Here is a 19,023-nt window from a genome sequence, read left to right as displayed (position 1 = left end):
TATATATTATGAACACTTTTAATATTCACCATATTATTCTTAATTTATCTGGAGATATTCATCCGAATCCTGGTCCATCATCAACAAATTCATCAACTGCATCATTGTCCACTACGTCGTCTATGTCTTTGGATCTAGTAAATCTAATGTCGTCAACTTCATGTTTATCTGTACTACAATATAATGTCCAAAGCCTGCTTGGCAAAATAGAAATTCTAACCACTGAATTTAGTATGTTCGATGTTCTTGCGTTTTCAGAAACGTGGCTAAATCCCAGCGTTTCAAATTCTGATATATCTATATTTTCATTCTCCAGAAAGAAATGACAGGATAGGTGACAGTCATGGTGGGGTTTCTGTATACATTAAGAATTCACTATTTTACAAACGGCGGTGGGATCTCGAACCTAGAAATATAGAATGTGTATGGGTTGAAATTTTTATTATTCTCAATCTAAACGTATTCTGTTTGGTACTTTTTATCGACCTCCCAATGCAGATGCACATTATACAACTCTTATCGAACACTCTCTTAACTTGGCAGAAGAAAACAAATATAACAGATATAATTGTAACTGGAGACTTTAACTTTAATCCATCTAATCCGACATTATCACGCAAACTTCTTTCAATTTGTCAACAATTTCACCTTGAACAACTCATTAACGAACCTACACATTTTACCGAGTCGTCAGCATCTGTTTTTAGATCTCTTTCTTGTTTCTTGCAGTCACCGAGTAATAACATCAGGTGTTGGGGAATCAGTTTTGGACCAAAACATTCGCTTCCACTGCCCTATTTTTGCTCTTTTTTCCTTTTCTAAACCTAAATCAGGATCTTTCAAGCGTTTTATATGGTTATATGATCGCGGCAACTACCACACTCTGAAAACAAAGTATTATGCAAACTGACTGGGATCAATATACAAACACCGACATAGATGAACACGCAACTTTAGTAAGCAACAAAAATTCTCGAAATTTCAAAGCAGTACATTCCTACAAGAACAATAATAGTAAAACCGACTGATGCAGTATGGATAACGACACAAATCAAAACAGCTTATTCGTAAACGCAAAAAACTTTATCACAGAGCCAAACAAACCCAAAATCCTTTGCACTGGCACTCATTCAAAAAATTACGTAATAAAGTCATCTCACTTATTCACACGGCCAAACGTAACCACATCCAGAAACTAGCAGACTCTCTTACATCAGACAACACATCGCAGAGAGAGACTGGTGGAGACTCATTAAATCATTCATATCACCGACTGAAAAGCAAACAATTCCGGCACTCTCTCACCCCAGTTACTCAAACACTTTCATATGATAACAAATCAAAATCCGACTTCTTAAACAACTATTTTAGCAACCAGTCCTCTCTTGAAAACTGTAATAAAGAAAGTTCCTGGCGATTTTTTCGAACAGTCTGTGAACACTCTCACTTCAATTAGTATTACAACTCAAGATGTTGAAGATGCTATCAAAACTTTAAATACCAATAAAGCTTCTGGGCCCGATGAAATAAGTAATCGTATCTTTGTTCGAAACCTCGTCCGTAATCAAATATCCACTCTGCTCTCTTTTTAATCATTCACTCCTAACTTGTAAGATTCCCAAACTTGGAAAGATGCCAACATTTGCCCAATTTTTAAGAAAGGAGATCCATCGTTACCCAGCAATTATCGTCCTATATCACTATTGTGTTGTATGGAAAAAGTTTTTGAACGCATTTTGTTTAAGTATATCTTTAACTTTCTTCATGATAATGATTTTATATCGCCCCTTCAATCTGGTTTCAAACCTGGCGACTCAACTGTGAATCAACTAACCTTTCTTTACAACTCTTTCTGTAAGGCTCTTGATGAAGGTCTTGAGATCCGGATTGTCTTTTTCGACATCAGCAAAGGCCTTTGATAAAGTGTGCACAAGGGTCTCCTGCTTAAACTAAAATGTGCCGGTATTCAGGGACCCCTCCTAGACTGGTTTTCGTATTATCTTTTCAAATAGACGCCAATCTTGTTTGTCCTTCCTGGAGTCAAATCTGATTGGTCTGTAATAAACGCAGGAGTTCCTCAAGGCTCGATTCTGGGTCCGCTTCTTTTTTTAGTTTTATATCAATAGATATTGTTGTTGACTTAAGGTCCTCTGTAAATCTTTTTTGCCGACGATACCAGTTTGTATTTGATCGTTGATCATCCAGTTACTACGGCTGACATTCTTCAATCTGACATAAACAAGATTTTTTCATGGGCTGACAAATGGCTAGTCAAGTTTAATCCTTTCCAAATCTGAAACCATGTTAATCACACGTAAAACATCACAACAGTTCCATCCACCCCTCCTAATGCAAAACCAGACCATATCTTCAGTGACATCTCACAAACATTTAGGCTTACACTTTTCTGACGATGGTTCCTGGCATATTCACATTAATCATGTTAAGGAGATGGCGTGGAAACGTATACATATAATGCGCAAATTAAAATTTCAACTTGATCGAAAATCTTTAGAAATAATCTACTTATCCTACATCAGGCCAATTCTAGAATATGCCGATGTTGTTTACATCAATTTGTACTCAATATGAAAAAGCTGAACTAGATAAAATCCAACATGAAGCTTCTAGAATTGTATCTGGTGCTACTAAACTTGTGTTCTCTTCATGAGCTTCAACGAGAGGTCCCGTGGGAACCTCTGGACAGCAGAAGAAGGAAACATAAATTGATTCTTCTTTATAAGATTGAAAAATGGACTCTCACCTGTCTACCTATCAACTATTGTCCTCCGTCTGTAGGGTGAAACCACACGTTATAATTTAAGAAATTCGAACGATATACAAGGCATTCACACAAGAACATCTTTATACTATAACGCTTTTCTTCCTTCAGCTCTCAGAGAATGAATGAACTTACAATTGATGTACAAAATGCACCCACATTATCTGCTTTTAAGTGTCTTTTGAATAGAAACATAACAAAATGTCCAAAATTTTTCTATACAGGTGTTCGAAAATGGCAAATATATCATGCACGTCTCGAACAGAGTGCAGTTCTTTAAACTACCATCTATACAGAAAAATTGTTAACTCACCTTTATGTCAATGTGGATTGTAGAAACTAACCATCATTTTTTCTTTGAATGCAAACAATACAGTAATATCAGACACAGCCTTTTCCAAACTCTTTCAGCCTACTGTAATGTCACTCTTCACACACTACTTAACGGCGATATAAACTTAAGTGACGATATCAATATCAGCATATTTCAGGCAGTTCAAATGTTTATCCGAGACAGCAAACGATTTTTCATAGTCTATGATACATTGCTCCTCAAATTTACTCACCGAATAGATCCTCCTCTTTTCTTCTACTTATGAAATTAAGTTTCTTTGTGTATCTTAAATTATGAAATTCTAAACTTTATACAGTTATAAACAGACAATTATTGCGTCTAATCTATTAAGTCCCTATTCATATATCTTTCAGATAGAAACTTCTACTCAACTCGCCCCTTTTTGTTTCTAGGTCGCTAATTTGACTTAGTGACGACAGTAACGTATCTTCTACATTTTTTGTAATCAATTACTTTTTACCTAAACTTCAATATTTCAAACATTTTCAAAACCCGTCATATTTATAGTAACTAATCTTATGTCAGGAAAAGGCCTTTATAAGCATTTTATGCTTTCGGATCTGATCCTTTTTCAGCATTGTATTGTATTATTTCACCATTGTATGTAAATCTTGTATGTGTAAAATGTTCGAAATAAAATATGTTTAAACTAACACTTTTAAAATCAAAATGAAAGTCAAATTTATGTATTCTCGGTGATTTATAATTTGGCCAGCGTACTTGACTATATATAAATGTATATATGTCAACATCAAATATTAAGCATAAATGTATGCGAAAAAAACTTTTTTGATATATGCATTAACATGTTTTTTTTACTTTTTTGTATACATTATGGTTTACCATTTTCACAATAGCGATAGTAGTATTGTCCGCAGGAGGTCCATTTGTACAACTTAGATAACTGATTTCTATTTACTCGCTGAGTTTGGAATGTCATACACTTTGATTCGTCGGCGCCTTCAGGGTGATTTTTAACCACTGTTTATGTATACGAAACATAGATTTTGTTATTTTAAACATTCATGTAAACGGTTCATATAATTGACATTCAAACCGACATAATATCTAAACCTTTATCAGACAGGCTTCAACGCAAACGCAACAAATAATATATCAACTTGTGCTTTTTTTATAGGGCTTTATATGTTTTACTAATGTTTAAATAATTTTGTTGAAAAAGTCGTTTTAGAACATAATTTGATACAACGTACTTATATGCGTACACTAAAATACAATGGTTTTAAAAAGACGAAGTCAAAATCGTGAATTTGTGAAGTTGAAATCGAAAATTTATGAAGCTGAAAACAGGAATTCATGAAGTTGAAATGTCCCCACCGGTCTTTCGTATCTTTGATATTTGATTCTTAGTTACATGTTAAACTGTATAGTCTGTTTCAAAATATATCAACACAGTTAAAATATCTATAAAAGTCTTCAAGTAAGAAAGGTGAAATAAGATAGACACACAAACGAATTCTAATCATTGACACATTTTATATTTTATGAAACAGTTGTTTGATTGTTATTCAGGATAAAAGAATGAAATAATAATGACAGAAATAAATATGGACTACGACTGTAAATCATTTCAACTCTAGGACACAATTTTCAAGCAATGAAATTTGCAAAATCTGCCTAATGGATATACTAAATATTGAAACTATCGAATTCAGTTTTTTTTTTGTAAATAAAAATGTATGCAGCCACACTTATGATTTTATAAAATAAACAATTTGTAAATACGTACCATCTTTATTTACTTTGTAGATTGACACGCAATCAACGACAAAAGAGTATGGTAAACTTTTGTCGTAACCTATCTCATCCTCGCAATAACACTTAAAAACAAAATATCATCAGAAAATTTGTTAACTCATTTGGTATAAAGACAGCGTGAGGCTAGGTTTGTTTATGCCCCTTTCATTGACGGTAGTTGTGAATACATGCTACCTATCACCGGAAACGAATCTAAGTATCTTAATTTAGTATTGTTTATATAAATGTCAATGTCTTGGCTGTTTTGGTTTATAAGCAGGTGAATTTATTTATCAAATTCTATGCGTCAAGTCTATTCACTTTTAACCCATTGTTTCAGGAACTTTTGCTATAAATCTTGATGTGTATACTGTTAAAAAAATCGAAGGAACATCTAAATTTCTATATGATTGCATCATAATGTTTTTAGGAATTATATTTCCAATGATTTATTGCCTATTTTTCAACACATACATAAAAAATAGGGGTGATCAGTCAAACGATCTTCTTTAGGTATACCCAAAGGTGTCAGATCTTTTGTTGGGAATTAAAATTTCGATATAATATTTATAATTATAAATAATTTTCTTTACAAAGGACAAATCAGTTTGTTTTATTAATTTGGAGTCTTCTTGAAATGGACGTATCAGAATCGCATATTTGTAGCATATAAAGAATAATATTACTAAATGGTTTTAGTCTATGGTATGATATGACCTACTGTTTGTGATCTGATGCCAAATATTGGCTTCTTCCCACAGGCTGAATAACATATTCCCTGGTCCATTGATGGTAACGTTTTCTTCGCCCTTAACTCTACGAATGGTATGCAAGCTGAAATATTTTAATACACTTTGTTGGAAATCAAATGGAATTTTAAAAAAGATGAAATAACTGTACTTAAATATACTATTTAATGTTATGAAAAGCCAAGATGAAAATTATTTTCTGTTAATTAAGTGTATAATCATTTATTACAATCATTGATCTAATAAGCTATCAGAACACGTAGCCTATAATGATGAATTTAAATTCGTTGCTGCTTAAATGTGAATCTATTACCTCCTGCAGCATTGAACGGAGTTAACAAAGATTACATTATACATTATTGTAATCATATCATTTTTGCAAAACCAGTTTTCATTACCTATGTATTCGAATCCTATGAAAGCTTTGAAGTATCCAATCCAATGCTCCTGTGATATATCAACTGTGAGAGTTACTTTCAGCTCACCCAAATAATTTTCGTAAGGCGGTGTGGCTAGATCACAGGTCTTCGTTGATTTCAACCATGATGACGAGTTATTGGTGCTGTACATCTTTTCAGCTGAAATTATTATTCAGTTATAAAACGATTCAAAACGCTTATTGATTTTATGACATACGTCTGTTAATTAAGTAAGTTATAACTAAAAAAACGAGATAGGCAGAAAAATACTAAGCATATGTAGACCTAACTTAGTGATCTTCCGGTGATCCCCCCTGTAACTACCAGTGACCCGACCCCCGTGCCATACAAAGGAATTTGAAAATCACAATGGTAAAGGAAATTCGCCTCCAATAAATAAATGATAATAATAATGCAAGTTTCTATTATTATTATTTTTTATCTTTCTGCTGGATACATTCTTTTTACTTCGCCTTTTGCATAAAACGGAATGTCTTTTACTTTAAATAAAACAAATAAATGTCATTGTACCTTTAACTATATTTGGCCCCAGATTAAATTTCTTTTAATTATAAAATAACGTAAGATTTTGTTTTAAATAAACAATTTTGTTTATAAAAACATGTTGTGTAAGGATAAACCGACCTATTTAAAGTCTTACACTTAAAGTAACAATGTGAAACTATGATAAGTGGTGATCGTCTGGAATGATGACTGCAGATTCGCTTTAATCGATAAGAGGCGCAGTATAAATTACACCCCACTGACTGTAATAGAAAATACTGGTTAATAATCCAATGACCCCAGCGAGAAAGCATGTGATATTACCATCAGACTTAGCAATTATTATAGCGTTTTCCAAATTTAGATGCATGAACCACAAAATGCCTGTTGAAATAAGTAGATTTTTTAATTTGGATAAAGGTCTTAAGGCCCAGTTACACAGACGGTCGGTCCCCAATCGGTCATTTAATTTTAAATTTACTCGCTGTTATGATCGGTTGTCATGCGTGATTTTATTTCGGGTTTTCTGTGTAAACGGCCATCGGTGACAGAAAGCAAACTCAAACGGGAATGGGTCGATGAATAAATGCTGAAATACTTTTGGTTTTCATCGTTTGTAAATCGGAGCTTAATCGGGCGTAACGCTGATTAATCGGTGTTTGATAGCTAGTCATCAGTGGTTAAACACTTTCCGTCAGATATGGCCGGTGATTCATATTTGATTATCTTTGTCCAATCGGCGATATCGGTGATTAAGAGCTTGCACATCTCGTGATATAGGTTGCCGTCGGTAATTTTTAAAATATTTTCACCGATCGAGAATTTTAAACGTGTTTAAAAATCCCAATCGGTAATTTTTCACCGACGAAACTTATCTTTCCCCAATAACAGTTCATAGGTGGAAAACAGGTGACCAATAGGTGATGTCGGTGATAAATACGTTGTCATCGGTTCACTCCATAATTTGGCTAAAATAAACTACCGATCAATCACCGATGGCTCTGTGTAACTGGGGTGTTAGAGTTTGTTTTTAATGTTCTGATAATCTGTCCGATGATGAAATTTCATTATTTATTAAGTGGTTCCGATTTTCAATGCATGAGGAAGGCATACTAAGACAACTCGTATTTTCATAGACCTAACATTGTAAATTTAAAAAAAAAATGAATAGTGAAAGTCAAAATGTTTTACTCAATCTAGAAGTCTTCTGTCAGAAAATTATTCTTGTTCCTAATAACACATTATGACCTCATTCTTCGATTCTAAATTGTTCAAGCTTGTATTATTTTTTATTATTTTTATCTTTTGTATGTACATATGTTTATAGCAGTGCCATGGTTTCATTTCACTAGATGTCAATTTACTTTGTTTTGTAATATTTTGTTATATGTTATACTGTTGTTTTTTATCATGCCCAATTTGGCCTTCAGTACTCAATAAAAACTTAAATCTTGATATTTAACAACACTCTGAAATAATTTGCCCAATAAAACGGAAGTGCCTTGTTAAGATAAAAGTTCTTCGTTTGCTAATAATATGCCGATATGTGTTCCGACAAGAAGATTTTGTTTGAATACTGAAATAACAAATGTTGTGTAAATAGATAATTGATATACTCCTATTTTAATCGTTATTCGTTATTCGCAATTTAATACAATTATTCATATAAAAGTTGAAACACACAAGGTCAGATGTAAATGTTGCATCTTTTTTGTTTAAATAACGCTGGTGTTATTTCGACGAAAAATAATGCTACGTCATAAGTTTGACTTATCATATATGATGAAATTTACCGTTGTGTACTGCAACAGAATTCACTTATCTCTCTTGAGGAAGAATAGTTTTATTTTGCGCAAGTGCAATAAAGTAAGAAGAGATGGTCTGGGTTCAGCTAAAAACATAATTTAATCAATTAACATTTGAAGTACATTATATGTGAATGTTATATATGAGATATCCTATTTTCTCAGCACTTAAGTGAAGTAGTCATTAGAACGACCTTCCTCTCAAATTATAATCATTTAAACATCTCAAGTGTATGGGAATTTTAGCAATAAACAAACGTAATGTTTTGCATTAAGACCACTTAAAAGTATGATTTCAACCCACACAATGATTACCATTATTTATAATGTAGAAAAATAACATTTTACTTTCGTTAAGTTTGATGTCGCACCAACGCTATTAAGGTTATATCTTTACTGGTGGAGGAAGACATCAGGTGTCGCTCTGTGCATCTTTTTCAGGCACAAACGGACACCTGGGTAGAACCACCAGCATTATGTTAGCTGCTGGATATTTTCCTAACATAACAGTATCCAAACACTCGTGTGATTCGAACCCGCAGTAGCGAGGGGCATGTTATTTGAAGTCAGCGGCATTAATCTCTCGACCTGCTCCACTCTTCTTTACCTTTCCTCATATAACAAAATGAATAGAATAGGTAAAAGAACAAACAAATCATGCGCCTCCCTACAACAAACAAAAGAACACCCAAACTACAACAACCGCATTATCATATCAATAAAGAACATGGAAGCTTTTTTATTATAAAATTTCTTGTTTCCTTACTCAGTCGTTTTAAATCACGTAATTTTGATTGATTTACTGCCTATATAAATTCGAACAGTACAATATAAACTATAATGCACTCAGGTTTAGTACTTAACAATTGCTGAATAGGTATCATCTATCGAAAAGTCTTATTCTTTATCTTAAATATCCTTATTAATGCTTTAGTTTTCGTGTTTCTATAACTAACTAAATTCAGATTAATTATTGATAAAGTAAAAAAACTATTAATTACCTTGTACAAAAGATATCCCTATAAATATTAAATAAACACAAACAAGTGGAGACATTTTCAACAAACACATCCTATTACAATGTAAACAAGAAGATAAATAGAATCACAGCAAAGATAAAGGGGGAAGTTAGAGAAGAAACATTTCCTTAGTAACATCTCTACTTATTTGGTATGTTTAATTTTATATTATCAATAAATGTGTATCTGGTTTAAACTTTGACCAATGACCTGGGAATGTTAAAGATCCTGTATGTTATACTTGAGGTTGTAAACCACACTTAAATGAAAGTTTATATATGTATATAATTATGCTTATAAAACAATTTTCAAACATCGAAGAATATGTAAAATATGTACTGCAAATATTTGTGCACATTATATGTAATCATTAAATATATGCATTCATTTCTTATTGAAAAATTTGACTTAACCTTGATAGAAAAAAAAATCTAATTAACTCCCTTTGTTTACATGACGTGTTTATTTCGGTAATATCTTTATAAATAATGCTTTTTTGGACTTACCATATTATAAATCTAAATTTGAGCATCATATTTATTATATAAAACCATAAAAAATTGTGTTACAGGATCTATACGTTATCAACGCGATGCTTAAAAGCACATTATCTCCAGAAAGGATTTTAATTATTTTTCAAAAGATTCGTGTCTCAAGTTCTGTTATTCTTTCAAAAATTTATTTTCTGGCCTATTACCTTAATCCCCTTTCACTTCTGTTGCTTTTGGCTTTAGTACAATTATAGTAGTTTAGTGTTTTTATGGAAGTCAAAATATTATCTTGTTAATATTTAGCTACTTAAAATAATCTCACCTTTTCCAACTCTCTTACGCTCTAGAACCATTATTTAAACGTCATAATACATGTAATACTCAAATAATACTCAAATAAGCCATTTTTGAAGAATCTGTAAGTTTCTGAGGCATAATCTGCCTTTAAGATCTTGTTTAAGTTTAGAAAATATGGACGTCTGTAACAGGATGAAAACTTTAATATGTCACATGTTTCTCACTTTAAATAAGGCGAACTCCATACATATATACTTAAACTCCATACATATCTCCTAATGTATCTTTATCTTAAACCATATCTCTATCATAAAACCTACATTAACCACATTTTATTAGTATGCGAAAAATACACCAAAATAGAAACTTATTGCTGTTTATTTAAGTATGTTTAACTTGAAAAGAAATTACAAAATTTCCCTTTATTTTGAGGTATACATCAAAATGATTCAAATAATCGTAAATCTTTCAAACGTCAAAAAATGTTTAAAAACCTTACAGATTTATATACTTTATTTAGTATAAATCATAAGTGTAATATTTGAATGAAATTCAACTCAGTGAATTAATAATCATTATAATAAAGATAATACTGGTTCGGTCAACTTGCTTAAAATCAATCTCTAGGAAAACATCTTAATTCATTTTCAGCCCATTCTTCTTTTCTTACACTTTGTTTTAGGCACTGAAATCTATAGGAATAACTCATTGAAACGTATGAGTAGACTACGTGATTTTTTTAGAAAAGGTTATTACTATGTGAAATTTCTTTTCCCTTATGTTAATTGAATGCGATTTTTCTTAGAAATTAGCTAAATCTTGATTATGTGCTTTGATTGTACTCACATTTTGTTTGTTACTCACATTAGATGGATATAGACCGACATCTTCATAAAATAATCATTTTGTCACATTGCCCTAAAAGAATGCTACATTTTGCACTGGCGAATAAGCCTGTATATAATAATCGGACGGAACAACACGGTTTTAATTGCTTTTAGGGGATGTGCTTATTCCACGTGTTTCTAGCATTTGTATCCCCTTTTAAAATGTTAATTATTCGAAACATTTTATTTATTTTGTAAGAAAGAACAATGTCAGATGTCACTTTAATTTAGAAAAAATGTTTATTTCATGATACATAATATTTTATTGACTAGCTAGATCCCTATGTTCCGTTGGTTTCTAGTAAGAGACGATTAGTTTAAGCGACATGCTCGCTGATGTCGTTTTTCAGTGTCGAGATTAATTTCACTTTTCTCGAATAGGAAATGTAAAAAATAGACAAAAGTTTGACCATTTCCTCTGTCTGTAAATATTTGGGTATATATTAACTGATAATGTGGTTTTGGGGTCTTGCCAAAGATAACATTTCGCTAAAAATACAATTTTCTCCGTAATTATATTGTTTGTTTTGTACTTGTTTTGAAAATTCTAATTCAATAATAAAAGAAAGGCAAACATTTTTAAAGAAGAAATGGTTTTTAAAAATATATTACATTTTACATTTAGATATGGTCATACATTCATTTACACAGTATAACGATAAAATAAGAGTTAAACAGAACTAAAGAGCACGTTCAAATGAAACCGAAAACAACTTTACAACATTCATTTTTTTACCTGAAAGCCTATGTTAAAATATCTAAAATTTTAAACTGAAAATTAAAAAAGTTATAGAAATATTTCTTTGGTATATTTTGTAATCTCCTTCATGTTATATTTAACATGTACATATATAACATGCTTGTAATGCCATCATGGGCATATTGCCTAATGGAATAAAAGTACTAAAAAAAAGAAATAAAAACTATAATAAGAAAAAGAAGAACTGAAATGCGAATATTAAAGGAACTCCACTTAGGTTTATAAGCCTAAATAGTGGCTAAAACATAATATTTTAGTAGTTAAACATGAGCATTTTAAACAGAAATATAAATAAAATATAACTGAAAAAAACACAAGAAATACATTAAAAATCATATGTTTGTGCTATTCTCAGTCCGATTTGAGTGAAAAGCGTTTAAACGCTTTTCAATTTTGGGTCATTTTTCACTATTATAATAATTATTCTGGGAAAACGGAGCGAGCTAATGGTCTGAAATTTTGCACATACGTTGTTAGTATAGATCTACATCAACTGGAGTAATAATCTCAAAAAATTATTTCGAGTCCCGTCATGTCAAAAAATCTCAGTGAAGTCCCTTTAAGATACATACTTTTGACATAATATACAAAAAGGAAAAATCAGAATGAAAAATCAAACTATACCGTCTCTTTAGAAGTAGAACAGCTATTACGGCAATAACGACAATCAGAAAGATTGCAATCGAAATGCCAACTGGAACTCCGATATCAGAAGCTGTAAAAATGAAATCAATCATTATATTCAAACAAGTTTAATACTTTTAAACAGTATTAAGCATATAAATTTGTCTAGCACGAAATGGAATCAGAATATATCATACAACGACAGTTCTTAAACTAAATATTTTTAACTGCTTTTGGAAAGGCAAACGTGAATTTTAATGTCTAGATAATTGTTTACAGAATGTAGGATGCTTGTAACTATAAAAAGATGGGATAAATGTGAAACAAAGTGTTATAAAAGTAATGTAAACAAAGCAGTATCTTGACGTGCATACAAAATATTAAGTAAGTACAACTGTACTACTCGTAGTTGCCAAAACGCCAGAGATGAAAAGATGGTAAAAGGCAACTGGATAAAGAGCAAATTGTTTTGAAACTATAATGTCCATAGTTTGTATTTTTTTCAAACTTGGACAACCATCTAGGTTGAAACATGAACAAATTGTAAGCTAATATGATGGTTTTCTCATTTGAGTGCAATCCTATTCGTGGGATTCGAAGACATTCTTGTGAGAAAAAAATGTATAATTATATGAATTGCATTTAACTTTATGTTGAATGTATTTGTCCAAAGACAATGTACATAGTCGATTTGCCAACACATTTGAAATTTGTTCTTTGACAGATAAAGAATATCAATATGTTATCAATTTCTATTATACAAACAACCCATACATCTCCTTGGCATGCTTATAATTGAATTTGTGGGCTTAAAACTTGGTGATGAGATTAATTTACTATTGCCTGAAATCATTTTTGTAGCAATAAAGGTGTATTTACCTGACTCCGTTGTGTTTCCACTTGTTGTTCCACTAGTGGTTGGTTTTCTTTCTTAAATTTAAAAAAAATGAAATTACCATTGTGTATTTTTCTTTTTCATTGTCATTTATTATTGATGCAATAATGAAAGTATTTAAAACATCAACATTCACATTTAACAATCTTTTCTGTAAGCTATATCTTATGAAATATTTTAATAAATTTTATCCATAATTTATGGTTGATTGTGAGTTGTAACATAGAATTTCTCAATTATTAAACACACATGAATATTGTACGTAAACAGCATAAAATGGTCAGCAACAAAATATTATTCTGCTATTGCAAGTAGGATTTAATCCGTACAATTTTCAATTGTTGTTATTTACCACCTTTCATTAAGAAGAAAACTCTAGTAGTTTACACCAGACACCTTTTACATAATATCTATTTTTTATGAATCATACATAAAGCTTTCTGTCTTCAATTGTAATTATATTCTGATTATAATTTGTGTATTATATATGTATACACACTTTGTAAGAAGGGTTAAAAGTTTAGTCTTTGACAAAGAAAAGTGTACAATTCACCTGTCTAGATTATACCTGAAGTATTAAAAGTAAAGTAACGATATGAGATAGACAGTGAAGTAAGGCACTATACATGTGATCAGTAACAATTTAGTGTTATTCACACCTAAAGTTGATATATTTCACAATGCCACGTTATCAGGAGCAGAGAGAAATCAAGCAATAGGAATGCTGCTGGGTGGGGCATCTGTTGTTGGCATCGGTTGCGCGCACAACAGCCCCCTATTAGAGCGCGACGCCCATATACAGGCGGCATTCTCACTTTACGCCATCGTCAGGCCCGTATTAGTTGGGCACTTGCGCACCGCCACTGGCGGCGACGTGACTGGAATACTGTCATGTTTTCAGTTTTCAGTCTCGTTACAATCTCAGTCATGCCGACAGCCGTTTAAGAATTTACCGTCGAAAGGGCGAAAGGTTTGCACCTGTCTATGTTAGACAGCATGGTCGTTTCGATGGTGGAAGCGTCATAGTATTGGGCGGGATAATGGATGGACAAAAGACCCGGCTTATTGTTATACACGGCAACTTAAACGCACAGAAATACATCAACGAATTTGTGAATACCGAGGCATTGATAGCGGAATGGAACAATCTTCAAAATAACCTTGTTCAACATTTCGTCAATTCTATGCGTCGACGCATTGAGGCACTACTTAGAGCCAGAGGTGGACACTAGCTAAAATGTTCAGACCTGTTATTCGTACAATATACGTTATATTATTATTCACAAGCGTGCTTCCCTATTTCCAAACAATATTTCGCTAAAAGATATACTATGCTCATCCTTGTGTAAAATATTTTAATAACAAAAAAATATTGTTATCTATGAAATTCTTACTTGATATATCTTATTTAAATAAAAGAGAGAATAACGTTTGTATTGGAAGCCGCGTTCCATATAACAGGTCAAGTAAAGTTCGTCTATTGTTAATAAAACTGCCAGTAATTTTCATGTCACTATAAATTAATTTTGTGAAGTGAACACCTTAAGTGTGTAAAGTTTAAAACATAACATATCCACTTTATGTGGAGTAAAAACAGGTTTATTTCATATTTTAAAAAAGCCTGTGCAGCAATTATCAGTATCTTCTTTTACCAAATTTGAGCATATCTAATATGATAAGAATCCATTAAAATCAATTTATTGAATTTTTTTATGACTTCATTACATTTATAATGTTCAATGAATTACCAGTTTCACAAAGTATATGTTTCTGCTCAGTGTCATCGTCAATGTCTAATTTCAAAACTGTACGGTGATGTTTCTCTTCAAGATAACCAAACTTTTTTGATGAGTGTGTTATTGGTGCATCTGATATAAAAACATTTGAATACCTCTTATTGTGTTTTACATCATAAAGGCATATATTGACATACATTCGTTATTCTATAATGATCCAATCTTTATATTTTTATGATATTATTCAAAGCAATATGTTAATTGTCAAGACAACGAAGAAGTGAATCTCAAGCATTTCAAATGACACGATTAGATGCGATAGTGAATTTCTTTTTCTGCGACCGTAGGAGGCTTGATCAAATATCAAAGGGCGGATATCACACTTATTCAAACTGATTATAAGACAGCAGGAATGCTTTTCTTCATAAAATGCTGCTTACATTTTCAATATTAGATGCAAATTTCTACATCAATCTTGATACAAAAATATTAAAATATTATATGAATATTTATATAGATTATAATAGACTGAAAATAGTGAATTTGTATCCAAAAGGTTATTGAAGTTTTTTATGGATGTATGTAGTTTCTTAATGGTTCTTCTACCATAGTCCTACAGAGTATATATTGCGTTCGTTACAGTAACATTTGTTGGTATGTAATTACGCAACATGTTCCTGTGTTATGAACGACTTTAAACTAAGTCTTTGTAAACATTTTAGATTCTAGCTTATGACTTAAGATAATGATGCACAGTGTGTGCGATTTCACCGATGTTATACAACTATCTTAGAACTGAAAGTGAAAACAATAATTTTACCTTCAATACTGTAGATCACGTCGCTTTTAATAACTCCGGCCCATGATGACGTTGACAAATTATATTTTTTCAACTGCTCTATAGATGGTGGTAACATATGAAGTTCGAAACATATGTTCATAGATTCCCTCCAGCCCTTTTCTTGAATTTCATCTTCATCGTTAAGTGCGTTTTGAACAGTGTCATCTAACATAAAATAAAATAAATATATAATTAAGACGTCAAAGATGTTACATACATATACATATACAGGTGAAACACAAGTCATTTTGTAACAAGGCAAATATTGCATACATTTGCATGCGTTTTGTTATTATATACTGACCAAATTTAAATATTACTTTATCTCATTAACACCGAAATGATTGCAGAAAGAGTATAACGAAAAACAAAATGCCCGTTCAAAGTTCTATAATCTCATTTGTCTAATCAATCTTAAAGAAGCTAACACTAACTGAATGTTTTATTTTCTTTATAACTTATGAAAATTTGCAAACCCTTTGAATTAAAACAAGAGGGCCATGATGGCCCCGAAGTCGCTCACCTGTATATAGGCCCCTGGAGCGGGGCCAGTTTAAACCCCAAGGCTTTTATTTGAACACATTTGGTAGACACCAATTAGAAAATATTTCATGCTTAACATCTAAGGTCTAGCTAGTCAAGTTTTTTTCTTTACACATATAGTTAAAAACATTGACACACCTAGGGCAGGGCCAGTTTTGACCCAAGGGCTTTTATTTGAACAATCTTTGTAGACACTTACTAGAAAATGTTTCATGCTTAAAATCTAAACTCTAGCTTTTCGGGTTTTTTTAAAGAAGACTTTTAAGTTATTGCTATACACATATAAGGAAAATCAATGTAAGCCCGGGCGGGGCCAATTTTGACCCCAGGGATTTTATTTGAACAAACTTGGTAGACATCCATTAGAACATGTTTCATGCCAAATATCTAAGCTCTGGCTCTTTGGGTTTTTTTAGAAGAAGATTTTTTAAGTTTTTACTATATGCATAATGGGAAAATCAATGACCCTCTGTGGCCGGGCCAATTTTGAGCCCAGGGCTTTTATTTGAACAAACTTGGTTGACATCAATTAGAACATGTTTCATGCCAAATATCTAAGCTCTAGCTCTTTGGTTTTTTTAGAAGAAGATTTTTTAAGTTTTTACTATATGCATATAGGGAAAATCAATGACCCCCTGGGGTGGGGCCAATTTTGACCCCGGGGCTTTTATTTGAACAAACTTGGTAGACATCCATTAGAACATGTTTCATGCCAAATATCTAAGCTCTAGCTCTTTGGGTTTTTTAGTAGACGATTTTTTAAGTTTTTACTATATGCATATAGGGAAAATCAATGACCCCCTGGGACGGGGGCCAATTTTGACCCCAGGGCTTTTATTTGAACAAACTTGATTGACACCGATTAGAAAATGTTTCATGCTAAATATCTTAGCTCTAGCTTTTTGGGTTCTTTGAAAGATTTTTTTTTTAAAGTTTTTACTATATGCATATAGGGAAAATCAATGACCCCCTGGGGCGGGGGCCAATATTGACCCCAGGGCTTTTATTTGAACAAACTTGGTAGACACCGATTAGAAGATGTTTCATGCTTAATATCTTAGCTCTAGCTTTTTGGGTTCTTTAAAAGATTTTTTTTTAAAGTTTTTACTATATGCATATAGGGAAAATCAATGACCCCCTGGGGCGGGGCCAATTTTGACCCTAGGGCTTTTATTTGAACAAACTTGGTAGACATCCATTAGAAAATGTTTCATGCCAAATATCTAAGCTCTAGCTCTTTGGGTTTTTTAAAAGAAGATTTTTTAAGTTTTTACTATATGCATATAGGGAAAATCAATGACCCCCCTGGGGCGGGGCCAATTTTGACCCCAGGGCTTTTATTTGAACAATCTTGGTAGACACCCATTAGAAGATTTTTCATGCTTAATATCTTAGCTCTAGCTCTTTGGGTTCTTTAAAAGAAGATTTTTTAAGTTTTTTCTATATGCATATAAGGAAAATCAATGAACCCCTGGGGCGGGGACAATTTTGAACCCAGGGATTTTATTTGAACAATCTTGGTAGACACTCACTAGAAGATGTTTCATGCCAAATATCTAAGCTCTAGCTCTTTGGTTTTTTAGCTAACCTGAGCACGAAGTGCTCAAAGGTGAGCTTTTGTCATCACTCTGCGTGCGTCGTGCGTCGTGCGTCCTTCAAAAAATGGCGTCAAACTTTTCAAACAACATCTCCTCCTAAACCACATGGCCAATTGCAACCAAACTTTACAGAAATGATTCTTAGGTGGACCCCTTTCAAAGTTGTTCAAAAATTTAAATTCCATTTAAAACTCTGGTTGCCATGGCAACCAATAAGAAAAACTTAAAAAATCTTCTTCTAAAAAACCCTAAGAGCTAGAGCTTAGATATTTGGCATTTAAAATCTTCTAATGAGTGTCTACCAAGTTTGTTCAAATCAAAGCCCTGGGGTCAAAATTGGCCCCGCCCCAGGGGGGTCATTGCTTTTCCCTATATGCATATAGTAAAAACTTAAAAATCTTCTTTTAAAGAACCCAAAGAGCTAGAGCTAAGATATTTAGCATGAAACATGTTCTAATGGGTGTCTACCAAGTTTGTTCAAATAAAAGCCCTGGGGGTCAAAATTGGCCCCGCCCCAGGGGGTCATTGATTTTCCTTATATGTGTATAGCAAAAACTTAAAAATCTTCTTAAAAAAACCCAAATAGCTAGAGTTTAGATATTAAGCATGAAACATCTTCTAGTGAGTGTCTACCAAGTTTGTTCAAATAAAAGACATGGGGTCAAAATTGGCTCCGCCCAGGGGGTCTTTGATTTTCCCTATATGCATATAGTAAAAACTTAAAAATCTTCTTTTAAAGAACGCAAAGAGCTAAAGCTAAGATATATAGCATGAAACATCTTCTAATGAGTGTCTACCAAGTTTGTTCAAATAAAAACCCTAGGGTCAAAATTGGCCCCGCCCAAGGGGGTCATTGATTTTCCTAATATGCATATAGTAAAAACTTAAAAAATCTTCTTTTAAAAAACTCAAAGAGCTAGAGCTAAGATATTTAGCATGAAACATGTTCTGATGGGTGTC

At 32.4% G+C, this 19,023-nt stretch overlaps 1 protein-coding gene across 5 annotated transcripts in view; it reads right to left on the bottom strand.

The window, feature by feature from the left end:
* LOC132737469 (uncharacterized) overlaps positions 1-19,023 on the bottom strand; it is a 44,646-nt gene that overhangs the window by 12,096 nt on the left and 13,527 nt on the right. For 3 of the 5 annotated variants that reach the window (XM_060724761.1, XM_060724762.1, XM_060724763.1), the window contains exons 1-5: positions 9,374-9,530; positions 6,043-6,222; positions 5,617-5,729; positions 4,888-4,978; positions 3,981-4,118 (exon numbers count right to left, since the gene is read on the bottom strand). In XM_060724761.1, coding sequence (XP_060580744.1) covers positions 3,981-4,118; positions 4,888-4,978; positions 5,617-5,729; positions 6,043-6,222; positions 9,374-9,443 — 592 coding nt within the window. In that variant the 5' untranslated portion in view covers positions 9,444-9,530. Of the gene's footprint in view, positions 1-3,980; positions 4,119-4,887; positions 4,979-5,616; positions 5,730-6,042; positions 6,223-9,373; positions 9,531-12,450; positions 12,542-13,329; positions 13,381-15,093; positions 15,214-15,901; positions 16,088-19,023 lie in introns of those variants that run through there. The other 2 variants (XM_060724764.1, XM_060724765.1) reach the window with 2 other exon arrangements.

This window comes from Ruditapes philippinarum, unplaced genomic scaffold (genome assembly GCF_026571515.1).
Source record: "Ruditapes philippinarum isolate M1 unplaced genomic scaffold, ASM2657151v2 ctg7034_1_1_1_1, whole genome shotgun sequence".
NCBI lineage: Eukaryota > Metazoa > Mollusca > Bivalvia > Venerida > Veneridae > Ruditapes > Ruditapes philippinarum.
This window is presented reverse-complemented; position numbering and strand designations above follow the sequence as displayed.